At 43.5% G+C, this 18,862-nt stretch overlaps 1 protein-coding gene across 1 annotated transcript in view; it reads right to left on the minus strand.

Moving 5' to 3' along the window:
• The window catches only part of ALOX5AP (arachidonate 5-lipoxygenase activating protein), a 261,164-nt gene that overhangs the window by 22,907 nt on the left and 219,395 nt on the right, over positions 1 to 18,862 (minus strand). The window contains exons 3-4 of the mRNA XM_069639513.1: positions 7,094 to 7,164; positions 4,744 to 4,825 (exon numbers count right to left, since the gene is read on the minus strand). Of these exons, the coding sequence (XP_069495614.1) occupies positions 4,744 to 4,825; positions 7,094 to 7,164 (153 nt within the window). The remainder of the gene's footprint in view (positions 1 to 4,743; positions 4,826 to 7,093; positions 7,165 to 18,862) is intronic.

Below are 18,862 nucleotides of genomic sequence, written 5' to 3' on the forward strand. Positions count from 1 at the left end.
TGAATGCACCATCAATTGGAAAGTTTGTAGTGCATGACAAGTGTGTGTTGGTTGTGGACGCTAGTGGTGTAGGATTGGGTGCAACACTTTTACAGTTTAACAAGGATAATGAGGAGAGAGTGATTGCGTTTGCCTCACGGCCGCTGAGAGGGGCTGAAGCTAATTATTCAGTTATTGAAAGAGAAACGCTTGCTATGTTCTGGGCGATTCACCATTTTAAATTTTTCTTGTGGGGTAGAAAGTTTGTAGTGAGGTCTGACCACAAGCCTATGGTCCAGCTTTTTGAGAGTGCAAGATGGGCGATGGGCTCGCCTAGAATTAACAGATGGGGATTGGGATTGCAATTGTTTAATTTTGAAGTGAGTTTCTTACCCGGAAAGAAGAACGTCGTAGCGGACTATCTGTCTAGATTACCAGGGAAAGAAGAAAGAGAGATTGAGAAGGGTATGAAAGAGGAGATGTTGGATGAAGCAGTTGTGGCTGAGGTTGAGCAGGCTGTTACGCGAGATGTATGGTTGCAAGAAGGGCAGAAAGATGAAAACTTGGAAATGGTGAAGACATGGACTATGGAAGGATGGCCAGAAAAAAAAGAGTTAGACAGGAACTTCCACATATGGTGGGAAATTAAAGATGAGTTGTATTGGATGAATGATAAGTTGTGAAGGGGAAAACATTGTGTACCACCAGAAGGTATTAGAAAGACGTTGATAGACTTAGCTCACCAAGGTCATCCAGAAGAGGGAGCAATGAAGAGGAAGTTGAGGCAAAGCTATTGGTGGCCAGGTTTGGACAATATGGCAGAAATGAAGGTAAAACATTGTGTAATGTGTCAATCTTGTGATAAGAGTAAAGTGGTTTGTGAAACTTCCATGATTCCTAATACTATTCCCAGTCAGCCTTGGGTGAAATTGGCTGTTGATATTATGGGCCCCATTGCAGCTTTGGGCGAGAGTGGTAAATACTTGATAGTATTGGTAGATTTTCATTCTAAATGGATAGAGTGGGAGTCAGTGAGAGAAGTGACAGCAAATGAGTTAATTACATTTTTGGAAAATATCTTTATGAGAGAAGGTGTTCCGTCTGAACTAGTAACGGACAATGGTGTGCAATTTGTTTCAGTGAAAATGAAGAATTTTCTATCTAGTTATGGTTTAACACACACAAGAACTGCTTTATATCATCCCAGAGCAAATGGACTGGTAGAGAGAGTGAATAGGTACCTCAAGGGTGGTATTCAATTGGCTTTGAACAAGGGGCAACCATGGAAAGAGGTGTTAAAACATGTGACGTGGAGCTATGTAACCACTCCACACTCTATTACCGGGGTTGCACCATTTGTTTATCTCAAAGGGGGAGAACCAGGGACTAAGTTGTGTCCAGGTTGGCTTGGTTTGGCAAGGTCGGTTGTGATTGATAGAGAAGAGATTATGAAGTTAATAAAGGAAGGTCAAGTGAGGAACAAAGAACATTTTGATGACAGGAAGAAAGTAAAGGAGCGTGGTATGTGGGTGAAGAGGTATACATTAAAAATCCCAGGGTTGTGGAAAAGTGCACTGAGAGCAAATTTATTGGACCTAAAATTATTTCTGCTGTAAGGAATGGTGTTGTTATTCTAGAAGGAGGTGAAGTTTGGTCAAAGGGAAGATTGGCAAAAGCTAATGAAGTATATCAACCTGAGGATCATGACGTAGCTTGCCAGAGTAAAATGAATGAGCAACTCAGGGGTCAGAGTGGGATGTATGATCAGTCAAAGGAAAGTATTGGCTATGATCTGAAGCCGATGTGTGAGGGAAGTGAGGGCGTAACTTCAAAAGGAAGAATGGTTAAGAAACCTGGTTGGATGAGAGAATATCTTAGTTGAACTATATCTTGTATTTGATATTCTTGAAATCTATTATAATCCATGTATTATTACAATGAAATTTTTAATATTGTTCAAATCTATTATAATTCAAGTTGTATTGCAACGAAATATTTTAAATTTTGGTTGTCTGATATTTTTTTTAAGAAAAATGAATTAGAGTTTTATTCACAAATGTTTTTATTATTATCTTACTTGTTTTTAAGGGGGGAGATATGTAGAGATGTTTGTTTATAATAGGGCTCGCGCCTGCCATCGCTCTCTGATCTGTATCGTGCTTGTGTTTACTTTGTTCTATTGCGGGCGCGGGGCAGATCAGAGTGACGGTTGGCGGAGCCACGGATTCATGTGTGCTCCCTGCGGGCCTGCTGTCATAATAAAGCTTACGCTTTGAACACTTACCCGCCTCGACAACATCTTTTCAGAGTTGTAGTTCAAAACGTCGGGAGAGGAGCAGGTTGCATTCTTATGCAATAATGCATTAGCCCATCCCCAACCCCCACAACGGATAAAACTGCTTTTAAGCAGGTTTTTCCTCCAGACAATTTGTCAATCTCCATCATCTCCATAACATTCTACTTCCGCTACTTCTCCCAAAACCCCTAATGCTAAATCATTTTTCCAACTATTTCTTGGTCACTCAAATCCTGGCAGAAGCTTTGGAAATGAACAAAATCGACCTCACTTAATAAGTTGACACAGAAACATTAAGCCCCATCATTCTCACTTGAAACCCACAACATCACTTTTAAATTCCCCCATTTCACTATTAACGTTAATTGCCCTAGTGTATAAGTATACTCTACTATTAGAATTCTTAAGCACTCATTCAAAATATTTCACTTTCTTGAACCTTTTTGGTTGGAGCAACTCGTCCTTGTGGTTTTTCAGGGGACATGTATCAGCCATGTACCGCCCCCTCCTTCATTTGACTCTCCTCCCTCCACCTGTCCACACTTAGTACTTGCCTTTACTGCCGGATTCTCCCCACCCTTTGCCACAGGCCAAATGGGACTTGTGCCTTGACTCGCAGATCATATGTCTGTTGCCCCCCACATCTCAGTGCTCACCTTTTCTCTCTTTCTCCTCGATCTCCTATCACCTCTTGTTTACTTTCTATATATCTCCTTCTCTTTGAATCTCGTCTGCTCTACCATTTTCTCTCGATTGTCTTCAAGTGCATCCACTGTCTCGTTCCTCTTTACCTCTCTTTGCTTATCTCACTTTATCCCCCTTCCCAGCCCATTTGTTCCCAGAATAAGTTTCTTCTACCTGCCCCTAAATCTCCATGTGCATCTTCTCACTTTCGTTTCTTTGTCCTTCATGCTCCTAAACATTGGAACTCCTCCCCCTCTCTATTCCTTCCTCCCCTTCCCTTTGTATTTTACACTCTAATCTTGAAAGGTCATCTTCTATTTGCTCTTCCTAACAACTAAACTTAATTTTTCTCCCCCCTGCTGGTTTTTATCTGCAATGTTTTGCTCATTTGATTGTACTTTTTCTGTCTTTCTTGTACTAGCGCTTTTGGTAATAAGCGCTTTCAAAATTAAATAAAAATACAAATACCTTCTGCGCTCTTGCCTTCCCCTGCCTTCACCATTATCTAGACACTCTACTAACCTGGAGTCTTTACCTCACATCTTAACCCTGCCGTTGTCCATCTAAGGTACGGCTGTTAATGTTTATACGTCATGTCTTAAAGGTCCTTCTTTCTTAAAGTCTTGCACCTTTCCTCTCACAACAACTCATGTCATGTACAGCGCACTGTCAACCTATCTGACCTGGCCAGTGCTCCATAAATCTTCTAAGCTAAAAAGGATTACCACTTTTCGCTGTAATATTTCTTTGTTCGTTCCCAATTCTAATGGTCTCTCCTACAGTTTTCCCATATGAATGGGGCAGTCTTAGAGCGGATTGTTGGAAACCATGCTTCTGGAATATATAGGCAGAGGGTGGCAAAAATTGAAACATTGAAGGACTAAAATCATCCTTCCAAAATGAATTGAATTTATTAACATCAAGAGAAATTCCACCTTTTTATTTGATAATGGAATTTCCTCAATAATTCGTCATAGTTAATTCTGTATTCTTCTGATTTAGCCTATAACTGGCCCATTTAGCAAATTTAATTCAGAACCGGTGCTCCAGTATGGCATCTACAGAGGTGCAGTTTTGGCTATACATACTTTTAATATGGGGCCACTGTAAGGGTTTGGCCTCAAAATGGTACTTTGCTTGCATCCGCATAAATCATTGAACCTGACTTGATCAAGTTATTAAGCGACAATGCTTCTGGAACTAATCCGCCAAACTCCCCAAGAATATAATCACACAGTCAATGTACAATTTTAACTGCAACTCTATATTTGCTATCCCCTTCAACATCTTACATTGTCAAAATAGTCACACCAATGGTCCCATACACAATACAAACCACACAAGGACGGAAGAGCAGGCAACTCCCTCACCCCCTCACCCCCTGCCCCCTCTTCCAGTTTCCAACCCGTCTGTTATCTCATGTTAATTTGCTGTACCTGAATTCACTGAAGCTGCTGCAGTTGAACATGCATAAAACATCTTTTGCAACATTTCCCATAAAAGACAAACTATGTTAGCACAAGAACAAAACCCATTCTACAAGTCCAAAGGCCTTTGGCGTATCCAGCTTTAGAAGCCTCACCAGTGGTTGGCAAGGCAGAGCGGCCTGCCCTTCACCGGAGCAGCTGAAGGGGTTAAAGCAGTGCTCCTGCCCTGACACATGGCCAGTTCCACTCAGGTCAGGGAAGTTGGAGGGCAACAGCCCAGGTTACAACCAAGTTAAAAGTTTTGCATCTCATGTTGTCTTACTGCATGAAAAAATGTGCCCTGGAGAATGACGTTACCTCTGAGTCTTTTCTCCAAGGTAACCCACAAAGTACTTTTGTCTGACGAACAGATACATCAGTCCACCAAAAGCTGCCGGAGCTGAAAGAGAGGCAACCACATTTAACATATTACATTAAATATAACAAAAACGCTATCTGCAGAGCTTCGTCATTTGATGAGATGCTTCCAATCGGGGATAGAGCCGACTGGACGTAAATCAGTGATACACAGGGTACAGAAATATGTCATGGAAACAAGTGCACTCAGAGCCCAGTATGCATCTTCCACAGATATGTGATTATGGTATTTATAAAAAAAAATATGTGTCCTCCCTTCTCTGTTCTGGATTGACTCTAACTCAACTTCAACTACAGCAAAGTCTACATGCTTAGCTCAGCATATTTTTTTATGTGTTAATAGGGTGAAATGTATGCCATCCGCCCCCTACGGTATCAGCCTACAACGTCTAGGGAGCCGGCATCCAGAAAAAAACATTTTCCTACTCACTTAAAATCCATACTAAGTGATTCTGCAGAATTGTCCACTTTTGTATGACTGGTTTCAAGGCTTCAGACCAGACACAACTTATCGGGCAACCTTATTATGTTCAGGAATCTCTCGTCCGCCACATGAATAATGCAGGACATTTAGCTTAGGCACTGCTGTTAAGGATCAAAAGTGATAATTTTTCCTATTGTGTCCCTTCTTTCACAAAGTGCCTTTCTTTCCACAACCCACCCCAATTCTACAGCCCCCCAAAACCCAAATGCCATCCTCGACATGCAAACTCATACTCACTACTCTCATAACTGGGTCCCCTTCCTCCAGAAAGAACTAGTATTTTGCGGCCACCAGTTGTGTGGCCGAGTAATATTTCTGCAAATTTCAGAGGTTCAGTCTGCCCTCCCACACCGAGTTCATTAGCATGTCTAGGGCTATCCTGGGGGTAGACGAAACCCATAGCATCTTTCTTAGTCCCCTGTTCACTTTGTTGAAATCCTCATTGGGTATCTCTCATGGGCCGCTGCCGGCATAATATAAAGACATTTCAGGAATTATATCATTTTAAAGAGTGCCATCTTGCCCAGAAGAGACAGCGGCAGACCGGCTCACCTCCCAACGTCTCTAAGAAAATCAGTCAGTCCCAATTTAAGTGAAAGAATCAGTCCCTGGAACTTGTAATCATAACCCCCAAGTATTTTAAATCTTCTTTTTCTGGTTCAAGTTACCCCTATGACACATGGGGCCTCATTACGACCCAGGCGGTAGGGGGTTAACGGCGCCTTTAGAGCTGGCGGCGCCATTAAACCCCTACCGACTCATTACGAGGTCTGCTCGCCGGACCCGCTATGGACGCCTGGTAAAACCAGGCATCCTTAGCGGGTCCCGCGAGCAGACCAGGATGCTAACAACGGGCACGTCATTAACGGGCCCGTTGTTAGCATCCTCCCCATTCCCATTGAGCCCTATGGGGCTCAAATGGGAATGGGGATGTACCGGCTCCGGGTTCCTTGAATGGGAAAATACCGGGCCCTCCAAGGTCGGAATGGCCCGGTATTTCCCCATTCAAGGAACCCGGACCCGGTACCCGGTACCCGGTACCTGGTATGGGGGTAGCCATGCCGCTTTTAGCGGCATGGCTCCCTCCGTACTCGTAATGAGGCCCATGGTCTTCACGTTCCCCTGTGAGGATGTGGTACACACAATTTCCTCCAACTGACCCACAGGGTGTTAAGAGATCCATATACAAGAAGTATTTCCCCAGCCCTTGATATTAACGTTTTCAGCTTGCACACATAAAGGAGAACATGCATAATATTAAGGATCATGTGCTTACATTGATGTCTTTTGGCCACGAATTTTACTATATGATCTATGGCATGATCCAAAACACATTTTAAAACTTAGGTTGTTTTTGTTCACTTATGCACCTTGTTATAATTCTGTTTCTTACTCACGTCATCCATATTATGTTTCATATTGTTGTAGTGAGTTGAATTTAATTTAATTTATGAGGCTTGATTGTATCTATCAAAATCATTCATATATTCATAGCTTTTTGCACAACATAAATATATACATTCTAAAATAAATGTTGATATGTTTGTCTTTAAATTAGTATTGCTAGGGTTTTTAACATACATTTATAGACATAATTCTAATGCATTAGGAAAAAAATGTACTATTCCTTTGGAAACTTATATTGCATTTATTACATAATAATTAAACCAGCTGGAGCAACATGTTATGTCTTGGACAAATATTTGTTGCTATAGTTCCCACCTGAGTGATACATTCAGTGCGGTCAAAGTAAGTACATTAGAATCATATTTATGGAAAATTAATACACGGGTATGTTTACATTACCTTGACTACAAAATATGCCTGCGCACCAAAGCACAGCTAGAAAAGTGGGGTATGCATCGACGCAGTTCTGACTAGGAAACAGAAAAAGAAAATCATAAATCTCAGTTCTGAAAAGAAATGCTACATTATTTCAACTACTGTCCAAGTCATCGTCACCCCCATTCATTTTCCTATAAAATAGGCTCACAATCTAAGGGGATAGAACTATATATTTGTGAAATAGCATCAAACAAGTGTGTTTACAAGTAGGGAATGAATTCAAGGAAACGTCATAATGAAAACATGATCTTGTATGCACCTTGGACAGCAATAGGTCAGACTCTATAAGAACATGGACAGTGTCCTGGCAACATGTAGTGCTGCACCTAAAGTAACATTGTGTTCAAGCACATATGGAATAATTACCAAATGGTAAACTGATCATGACAAAAAGTTTAAATGTGCCGCCAGTTTTACACATGTCATATGCTGTACCGGTATGAAACATTAATTAACAAAGGTAACAGTTGTGGCTTTTGTAGAAGCATTTTGAAGGCATTTGCCAGGCACTGCTGTTTTATGGCCTGATATCCACCCCATCTGCCAGCTGTTGCCACCTTGTGGCCGGATTGTCCTATCGTGTGCCTTGTAGTGTCATGATATGCCCTGATATTCACACCATATGACACATCATATGACAGGTACTGCTATCCAGGCATTGACATCATATACTCAGGTATTAAGATCTTTGGCAGTTATCGGACTTTGGCAGTTCAATAACTGAAAGTTGAAAGATGAACATTGAAAGTTGGGAGTAACTTTGGCATTTATTGGCAGAGCATTGAAGGTCTGGTGCTCACGCCATTGTAATCCGAATGTCCCAGGGAGGCCTCATGTGCACCACAATGTGTGTGTGGTTCTGTAGAATGGCTATCATCATGTTGTACAGGGTTGTCCCTAAACGTCTCATTCATTAGTTCAATCGATACACCACCACCAACCATTTCAAGTCTGCATAAGGGTTAAAATGAATTGTTTACAAAGTCAGATTGGTAAGTAAGCCTTTCTCAATTGCAGTGGAAAAATCTCTGCAACTTGCTCTCAGATATAAACATTTAATCTTTTGTAAAACCTTAAACATGGGTGTTTATCGTGGAAATAACATATGTAATCACAGAGTTATAAGTCTATAGATGCACACTCTACCCTTAGGAATTGTGTTTTAGAGTAACCCCAGCAGTGTTACCCTAGACGACAGCATAAAGGGGGAACTTTGTGGTTTTAGAGTAGTACTGTGAACCAAGAAGCAGCACCTTTGAATTATGAGCTTAATCATACAATAACCATAAACATTTGCAGGTGAAAGCATTTTTTGTAATGGACCACAGCACATGTACGTATGGTAAATATATCCATTAGCTTTCAGGTCCATCCTGGAGTAGAAAGGAGTTGTACCAGACATTACTACAACAGCGCTGGAGCGCAGTACGAAATTTCCGACCTCCATCACTGTGCCCGAGCAGAGTGGGGGTTGCGGGGTGTCTCCCGCTCTCCTTGGACGGAGTAATGGGGCATCAGGGGTTGCGGCGGTGTCCCCCGCTTACCATTACGGTAAGTGGGGGATAAGATATTTTTTTAAAAAGGACCCTGAACGTCAGCACCGCCCCACGTAAGAGGGAGGAGCTTACGCCGCAGGATTATAGGGATGTCGGTGGCATACAAAGGAGTGCGCCGCAGTAAAGGTAAGTGGGGGGTGGGGGATTGCGGCTCGGGGCAGGCACAGGCGGGCAGAAGTGATCTACCTGATCACTTCACCGTGCCATAATTGTAGTCAACATTTTCATTGACACAATTACGGGCGGCGCAGTGATCACATAGATTCGATAGAAACACCTTACAAACTGTGGGGACACTGTGGCACAGGCATCTGGTCATTTGCCTCTACCTGCTCAGTACATACCTTGGACACCAGAAGACGCTGCCAACTGCCCTGTTAAGCTTTGTACCTGTGATATATTGGTTGTACAACTGTCCAGATATGTGGTGTGTTGATCCACTGAGATATCCTGCTTGCTTTCCCACAGTGCCAACATTTCCACTGCACCTTTAGGCAGCATTGAGACATTACAGAATCAAAAAAGTGCTCAGATAGAAAAAGGGGATTTGAACAAGGAAATATGTTGATTTCAGTGTGCCAAATCATCACATTGACATGCAGAGTGATCCCCAACTGGCATGTATCTGTGCCAGGGTTGCCTACAAAGGGGTACAGAGACATATTTTTCAACCAAGAGACCTAGATGCCATCATTGCTGCACATGTCCCTATCTACTACTACTACCAAAGACCCTGCATGCTATGATATGATGTGTCATTTACAATGCGCCTGTACACAAGTGTTTCTAGGCGCAACAAGACATGGGAGAGAAGACAGGGAGGACAAAACAAACAATCTTGTGTCATTCAGATAGTGCAAGTGTGACAATGCAATGTGCAGGGGGGAAGAAGGGGGAAGTGCCAGGGAGAGGGAAAGGAGAAGTACAATCAGGGCAGCATTGCTTTGAGTAAGTGCAGCCATGGCAGCGCGGCTCTAGGTAAGTGCAAGGAGGCAGGGGACTGTAGGGTGACAGTTACAGCCCTTAAGTGCACGGTAGGCCCTGAAGCAGTGCAGGGGCAACTGGTCATGGAGGACCCTGGTACCCAGTGAGACTCTGAGGGTAGCCATGCCACCAGTCAGCGCAGCAGACTGGTAGGTCAACAAAGGAGAGAGAGAAAGCAGAGGAGAAAAGGAAGGTCTTGGGCTGCTTCCGGAACTTCAGGTGGTCCAGCTCAGGTTTCAGAGGGACAGGAGAGCATTCCAGAGGGAAGCACCTGCAGAGGAGAGAGATCTACCCCTGACTCTTTGCCTGGAGAAGCGTCTGACCCTCAGAGAGTTAGAGAAGGCTGAGCGAAGGGCTTGAGAAGAAAGGTGTTTTGGAAGAGAGAGTTGGATGTAGTGCAGGCCTCCGCCCCACAAAGCCTTGTGGACGATGCAGAGGGTTTTGATATTGATCCTTGCAGCCACTGGGAACCAGAGCAGAGATTTCAGGGCTGGAGAGATACGTTCCCTGGGCTTGAGGCCAAGGACAGGTCTCATAGTCCTGTTCTGGATTAGTTGCAAAGGACGGAGAGTAGAGGAAGGAAGATTGAGAAAGAGGTTGTTGCAGTAGTCCAGCCTAGAGAGAACCAGGACTCTGGAGACAGTGAGCTTCTGGGGGAAAGTGAGAAAAGGAGGAAAACCTCCTGGGAGGTGCAACTAGTAGTGGGCCTTCTTGGCAAGGTCTGTGATGTGAGGAGAGAAGGAGAGAGTGGAGTCGAAAAAGACACCAAGGTTTTTTGCTTCACAGGAGGGCAAAGGAAGAGGGCCCAAAGAGGGCGGCCAGAGAGAGGGAAAGCGGGAGCAGTGGTCCCAGTGAGAAGGAGCTCAGTCTTACTGGCATTAAGGCAAAGATCGTTGGAGGTGCACCAATCCTGAATCGTGGATAGCCAGTCAGCAATGAGCGATAGAGGACATGAGACTAAGGGAAGCCTGAAAGAGAGCTGACTGTCATTCGCATAACACTGAAAGTTAGAAGAGAAGGTAGAGATAAGGTGGGCCAAAAGGGCCAAGTAGACATTGATGAACCAGGGTGAGAGGTTAGAGCCCTGGGGAAGACCACATGTGGAGGGAGAGTTGATGGAGAGAAAGTCCCAAGTTGGACCTGGGAGGGTCGGTCCAGGAGGTCCAGGAGGAAGGAGAACAACCACTCCAGGGCCTGATCCGTGATGCCGAGGTTCTCAGTCGATTGATCAGGATGGTGGGATTGACTGTGTCAAAAGCAGAGAAAAGTTCAAGGAGAATGAGGACAGAAGGAAGGCTTGAATCGAGATTAGTGAGCAGATCTTCACAGGTGTTCAGGAGAGCAGTTTCCATGCCTCTGGTGGCTCTGAAGCCAGACTAATGGTCATGGAGACAACAAACAGATTCAGTGTGGAGAGTAAGCTGGGAGATGGTCCGCTTTTCTAGGAGTATGCCCAGGAAAGGAGTGATAGAGATTGGGCGATAGTTGGCCAGACAGGTAGGATCAGCAGATGGATTTTTAAGGTGGGGGAGCTGTAGGAGAGAGGGAAAAGTTCCAGTGCAAAAGAGTGATTGCAGAAATTGGCCATGGCTGGAGCAAAGGTTTCAATGGGGTCCTTGATGGTTCTGCAGGAGCAGGCAAGCACCTGTTTGGACGACACTTTCATAGGTAGGAATTGTCTAGAAACCTCGTCCGGTGTAGTCGGAGAGAAAGAGGAGAAGGGAGGAGGACAGGGAGTGATGGCCTGAGGGGGGCCGAGAGAGGTAGAGGGAGAGGAAGAGGAGAGAGAGGATAGGATGCCCTGGGGTTTAGTGATGAAGTGAGAAGCCAGAGCCAGACAGAGGGCCTGGGAGGGAACAGGAAAGGTGGAGACAGCAGAAGGATTGGCCTGCTCCTTGCAGATTTGAAATAGTTTGGCCGTGTTTTCAGAGGCCGCAGAGATGCAGCCTTGGATGTGGGCTCTATTCTGGGACAGGAAAGAGAGTCTGTATTGCTTTCGGAGCAGACAGCAGGCCGGCCAGTTTTTCAGAGAATACACCAATGCCCTCCACTCCACCAAGTTGCACTTGGAGGTAGGCTTCAGACATATTCTCATGACAGGGGCAAGGAAGTCCAGAGTGTTGGAGATAGAAAGATGCACGTTAGAGAGGGCCGTGTCAGAGTATGAGTCCGTCGCAGGTGTGGGAGGAGCAGAGAAAGTAGCGGCAAAGGCATCCACTGACACACGCGTCAATGCCGAATGACCGAGAAGGTAGTTGGCAGTGCTGGGGTGGGCTTAGCCTGGGGGACAGAGAGCATCAGGTGAGAGGAGAGCAGAAAGTGGCCAGTCCAAGAGAGAGGAGTGGTGAGAGGATTCGAGAGGGGGATGTCTGAGGGGATGAGAACATCCAAGGTATGCTCAGCAGAGTGTGTCTGACCAGAGGGCAGAATGGAAAGAGAAACAGTGTTGCAGAGGTTGTGGAAGAGCCAGAGGAGGGATTAGAAGCATCCATCTGGATGTCAAGGTGTCCGCGGAGGAGAAGCTGAGAGGTAGAGGCAAAGAGAGAAGAGGAGAGGTCAGCCCACACTGAGAGGAAGAGAGTGACCTGGCCAGGGGTCTGGTAGATGGTGGCCAGAGTCAGAGAAAGGCCAGGAGAGATAGAGAGCCTGCAGACCAGACATTCAAAGGAGGAGTAGGCCTGCATAGGAATGACAGAAGCAGGGACCCTATCCAGAAAGATCAGAGCTACTACACCTACGGGACGGTATCCAGCTTTACACTTATTTTGTCAGTGAAAATGTTCTCCTGTGCCTGTACCCATTTTCTTGCAGTTCACTTTTATTGTTTAATTTTTCCAGGTATATAGTTAGAGTTATTTAATAAGAGGATGACACTTTTGCGAGAGTTTGAGAATTGTGTTGTGAGTAATGGCATTGTTGGCACGTGACAGGGCATTTCTTAGGGTGGACGTAATGCCACAATGCAGAACATCATTTGAAAATTCTGTGAATCTGAGAGCATTGGTAGCAGAGTACCATGGCATAGCATGTTGTTTACCTTTAAAAATAGCTCTGTTTGTTGAGCGCCAGATAAATGTATATGACTCAGCACTTCACCCTTCCGAGGTCAAATCATCCAGTGTCATTACATTTGGCAATAATAACACCTTTAAATATTGCATTGAAACGGGAAAAGAGCTCAGCACAAGGAGATGGTGAAAAAACACAAAGTGGCACTGGTAGTATAGCTCAGTGGCAACACGCACATCTTGGAAGGAAGACAACGCAGAGCAACATAGGTTTGAATCCCTGGTCTCCACTTTTCGGTATTATGCGCGTTATAAATAACCAAATATAATTATAAAAGTGTTTCACACTTTGTACTATTGTTATAAAATAACTTACATGTGCATTTTTATTCCATGATGCACAGTGTATTTCATGTATAACTACCACAATACAACTAAAGTAGCCCAAAATGTATAGAATGCACCTTTATTATGTACAAAAACATTGTTTATATTTCTGTCTATATGTGTGTGTATATATATATATATATATATATATATATATATATATATATATATATATATATATATTATGCCATTGTGCTAGCACGTGGCATAGTTAATATCAAGATGAATTGTCATCCATGGACAGTTTCAGAATTCTTCATGGACGGATTCATAGTATTAATAAACATGTGTTTGAACAGCCTTTAGCATGGCGGTTTCTCAGAGGGGAAAAAATGTCTTTGACCCAAATATTTCAAAATTTCCCACATGGATTTTCAAGATGTTTGCCATGCACCTACATATTATCATGAATTGCTCACAGAATTTGTTTGGGACTATCGAGCAGGCCAATTAGGCAAGTTTTATGATTTTTCTATATAATACATTCCCAGAATAAATGTGCATCTTTTATACGAACTGTACACGTACGTGTAGAAGATGTACATTTTGGAAATACCTGGGAAAACTCACATCAAAATTAGGACTCACTTTGGTGTCAGTTCTCAAATGTATATAAGATATATATGAGAACCCTCTTAGATGTACACATTCCAACTGAAAAACGTATATACGCCTCTTCTGTGTAATGAGAATTCACATGAACAATAGAATTCACTATAACGTGAGTTGTTTTACATATAGGAGGTTTATAATGCAAGATCAGAGTGAATGTACATTTAACATACGAACTGAACTCACCTCAAAGTCTGGACTGATTTTGATGTCAGTTTTCAGGAGATGTAAATTATGTACATGTACAAGCTGCAAAACTCATATACGCCTCATCTAACTATTAAAAAGTTTAAAGATTTTTCTATATAATACATGCGCAGAATAAGTGTGCATCTGTTATACGAACTGTACACGTACATGTAGAAGATGTACATTTTGGAAATACCTGTGAAAACTCACATCAAAATTAGGACTCACTTTGGTGTCAGTTTTCATATTTATATAAGATACATATGAGATTTAAATTGCATATGTGTACCAAATGTACAATTCCTGTAACCCTCTTAGATGTACAGATGTACACATTTGAACTGAAAAACTCATACACGCCTCTTCTGTGTAATGAAAATTCACATGAACAATAGAATTCACTATAATGTGAGTTTTTATTACATATGGGAGGCTTATAATGCAAGATCAGAGTGAATGTACATTTAACATACGACTGAAATCACATCAAAGTCTGGACTGATTTTGATGTCAGTTTTCAGGAGATGTATATTGTGTACATGTACGAACTGCAAAACTCATATACGCCTCATCTATTAAAAACTCATATCAAAGTTAGAGCTAAGTTTAATGTGAGCTTGTATATGTATAAGAGGCGCATAATACATGAGAAAAATGAATTACATTTTATATTCAAACTGTACATGCCTGGGAGATGTACATTTCATACATGTACACTAATATACATTACTTCTGAAAACTCACAGTAAAGTCACGACTGACTTTCATGTCAGTTTTCAGGAAATGTTAATTGCGTACATGTACAAACTATACAACTTATATGCCTTTCTTACTCATAGAAACTGACATATAAGTCAAAACTGACTTCAGTGTGCGATTTCAAATGTATTGGAGGTGCATAAAACGTGCATTTCGTGACTTTATGGCAAACACCCAAACGCTACTCATATGCCTTACACCATACAATCTTATGAAACACACACTTAGGAGCACACAAACTTATGGGACACATTTACAGCACATGCAGTTATGATACACACACAAATGACACACACACATATGACACCCGCCCACTTATGATATACATACACACTTACAGCAGATGCTCTTATGACACATGCTGTAACGACACACAATAATGACAAAGGTGCTTATGACACAGGCACAACACATGTTCTTACGACACATACACACTTATGACACACACTTGCAACATACTGTTTTGACACATGCTCTTACTACACGCGATCTTATGACACACACTCTTATGACACATGCTCTTATGACACACACTCTTATGACAAACATAATTTCGGCACACACTTTTATGACAAATGTACATATGACACACACACTTATGCCACACACACTTATGAGACACACACTTACGACATACACACTTACGACACACACACTTATGATACAGACATTATGACACTCACATTTGTGAGAGCCACACTTACAAAACACGCTCTTATAACACACACTCATACAACAAATGCTCTTATGACACACACACTTTCAAAACATACACACTTAAAACATACACTCTTACTATACACGCTCTTACGAAACACAATTATGACACACACTCTTATGATATACACACGTACAACACTTACAGTTATGACACACACAGTTACAAGACATGCTCTTATGACCCACGCTCTTACAGCACAAGCTGTGATGACACACTCACTTGCCACATACACTCTTATGATACATACTGTTACAACACATAAGGCCTCATTACAAGTGTGGTGGTCCGGAAATAAGGGTGCCAGTGGTACCGTACCAGCACACCTTCCGGACCGCCACACTACAACTCTGCAGGCCGGGGCCGTTGCGCCCAACAGGTCAGACCTGCTGGGTGTAACAGTACCCGCCTGCAGAGGTTTCACCAATGCACCAGCAGCACCGTTAGCAACAGTGCTGGGGCGTCCTTGTCCGCATTCTCATGGAGTCCTACTGGACTCTATGGGGATGGGGGCTTACACTCTCCACCACCTGATATCCTGAGCCGCTGGGACTTGTAATGTCCCGGTGGCACCGGGATCTCAGGCGGCGGAAACGGTATTACGAGTCAGGCAGCAACCCACCGGTAGCACTGGCAGGTTTCCCCCAGACTTTTAATGAGGCCCATACTGTTATAATACCCACTCTTATGACACACACACACACTTTGGACACACTGGCCCTCATTACGACCCTGGCGGAGAACCATGGTGCAATTTGCACCATGGTCCATGGCGCTAAGCTGCCAACTCCGCCATGGTGGTTGGCGGACTTACCGCCCCATTCCGACCTTGGCGGGGCGGTAAGTCCCCAATCCCCATTTACCCTTCCCCATTCCCATTTTTGCCCCATAGGGTATAATGGGAGTGGGGAAGGCGTTAATTACGCCACCGTAAATTACGGTGGCGTAATTAACAACAAGTCCCGTAGCGCCATGGATTTTTCCGCCTGCAAAAAGCAGGCGTAAAAATCACCATGGCGCTACGGGAACTCGTACTCAGGCGGAAAGGTGCGCCATGCTTTACGCCGGCGTAAACCCCTTTCCGCCAGGGTCGTAATGAGGGCCACTGTTACAGCACACGCTCTTATGACACACGCACTTATAGCACACGTACTTACCACACACATTTTTACAACACATTCCACACGAACACGCCATGCATTTATAATGTGCACAGGGCAGAATGAACTGCATCATGGCGATGGTCTTAAAATAGTCAACTTAAACAAAATCCATAAGCAATGGAACTAGATAGGTTATTGGAATAGACAGGTTTTTAGAGCTTTAATAGAAGTAGGGAGGTGATATTTCTTAGTTCCAAAGGCAAGGAAGTCCACCGTTGTGGTCCATAAACAAAGAAACACCTGTCTCCTCTTTGAACACAGCGGGATGTACTTACTTAAATCTGTTTTCTTCCTCTGATCTAAGTGATCTGGTTGGCTGATAAAAGGAGATCCTGTTTGCAAGGTACAGAGGAGCTAGTCCATTAACACATTTGTACATTATATGCAAAACTTTAAAATCTCTTTGTTGATTTACCGCTAGCCAATGTAAAGAGGTTAGATGGTTTGACACTCAAGGAAACTTGGGGACATTAAAGATCAGCTGATTGCCGCATTTTGAGTGTCTTGAAGCATTGAAATTGATATTTAGGAATACCTATTCAAGTGACATTTGCATTGTCTATTTTTGAGTTCACCAGAGAGCCTACAACTGCTACGACATCAGCAGGAGCCAAGACTGGAAGAATTGAGCGAAGTACCCGGAGAGTGTAATATACTGATTGAACAGAGGCACTAATTTGATCATTACAGCACAGATCTGACTGCCAGTAGCATCTTACATTCTTAACCCTGGAGGAATGGTGGGAAGTTAAGCCAAACAGGTGATAGGGTGGAGGTACTGCCGCTATTTATTTCAATACGCCATTTGCACTGTAATAAAACTCTAAGACTCATGCAAAGAGGCATTGTAATGATTGCGGTAGACTTTTATTAAAGTAAAGGAAGGGTTGGAGAAAGGCCTATCTCACCCCAACACTACGAGGGGTTTCCCTACCTGAACAAAACTAAAGGATGTCAGTGTCAGAAATTCCAACAATAAAGAGTTCTCTGTCCTGTGTCCAAAATCCTATCCTGACACTTAAAAGCTAAAGTTAAGAAAATGTGTAAACGGATAAAGTCTTTCAACTGGCCATCTGTAGCCATGTGTAGCATTCTTCAATGAGCCAACATAAAGTTACAAAACAGTGCACAAATAAACAAATTATCAAAGTTTCAAAAACGTTTTACGATCCCCAAATGTGGGAGTTTTCCATTTCCCTGAGTCTGTCAGCTTCTTCTTAACTTTCAAGCATGGTTCCTTTTGCTTGGGAAAAGGTTAATTTCCCATTCCAGGGGTTATGGTTCCCTTCCCCTAGATTCACATACTCAAGGGTAGTTCCTCACACCTTGACCTGCTCAACTTTGAAAACACAGTGGGACTCATCACGAGTCTGGCGGTAACCCTTAAATGCAGTGGTAGCGCTATTACCGCCGCATTTAAGGGTCCGCCAGATGATGACCTTGGCGGATTTCCCCCCAGCTTTTAGCTGGGGGGAAATCTACGGCAAATTTGCCGATTTTTGGCGCGTTTACCACTGGCGGGAAATCCGCCAGCAGTAATAGCGCAAATTTTCCACATTGGGCCCAATAGGGAATGAAGAATTCCCGAATGGGCCCAATGGGGAATGGGCAATAACCGTTCTGCCAAACCCGTGATCCGGCACTAATAGCGCCGGGGGTTTGGCGGAAGGGCTGCCCAACTCATGATGAGGGCCAGTGTTCTTTCTTGATAAAAGGGCACTTATGCAATCCACAGGGTATTGACTCCTTCCCGAGACTCACACATTCAAGGATTCTTCCTCACTCATTGACTTATTTAACAATTCACAGTTCAGTCACTTTTTCAACCTAATGGGGTATGTGTCCCTTCTGCTGGGTTTGACACACTTTCAAGTAGCTGTCTTAAATGTCTTTATTTACAACTGGTTCCAGGTCCTCCACTTGCAACCACTTTGCCTGGTATACTCTCCTGCCAGGGTTTCACAACGTTAATGTGTTAATTTATACCTGGTTGCAGGTCCTCAACTTGCAACCACCTTGCCTGGTTTACTCTCCTGCCAGGACTTCACAACGTTCACTTTTCCTTTTGGGTGCGGGTCTCCAGACTTGCAATCCCATTGACCTGATATAATCTCCTGCCAGGGATTATTCTCTTTCTCTTGGGATGCAGGTCTCCAGACTCGCAACAGACTGCCTGGTTTACTCCCCTGCCAGGTTTTATTCCTCATATCACAATTTAATTATGATAGGTTTTGGGTCCTCAAACCTCTTTGCTTTGCTTCCTTCTCAAAGGCCCCCCGGTGTCCCAGCTCCCCTGCCTGGGTTTGCCTGGCAACTGTCTCTGCCTTGCCTCAGCATGCAGTATACGCTGAGAA

This window comes from Ambystoma mexicanum, chromosome 7q, assembly GCF_040938575.1.
Source record: "Ambystoma mexicanum isolate Mex_15411 chromosome 7q, UKY_AmexF1_1, whole genome shotgun sequence".
NCBI lineage: Eukaryota > Metazoa > Chordata > Amphibia > Caudata > Ambystomatidae > Ambystoma > Ambystoma mexicanum.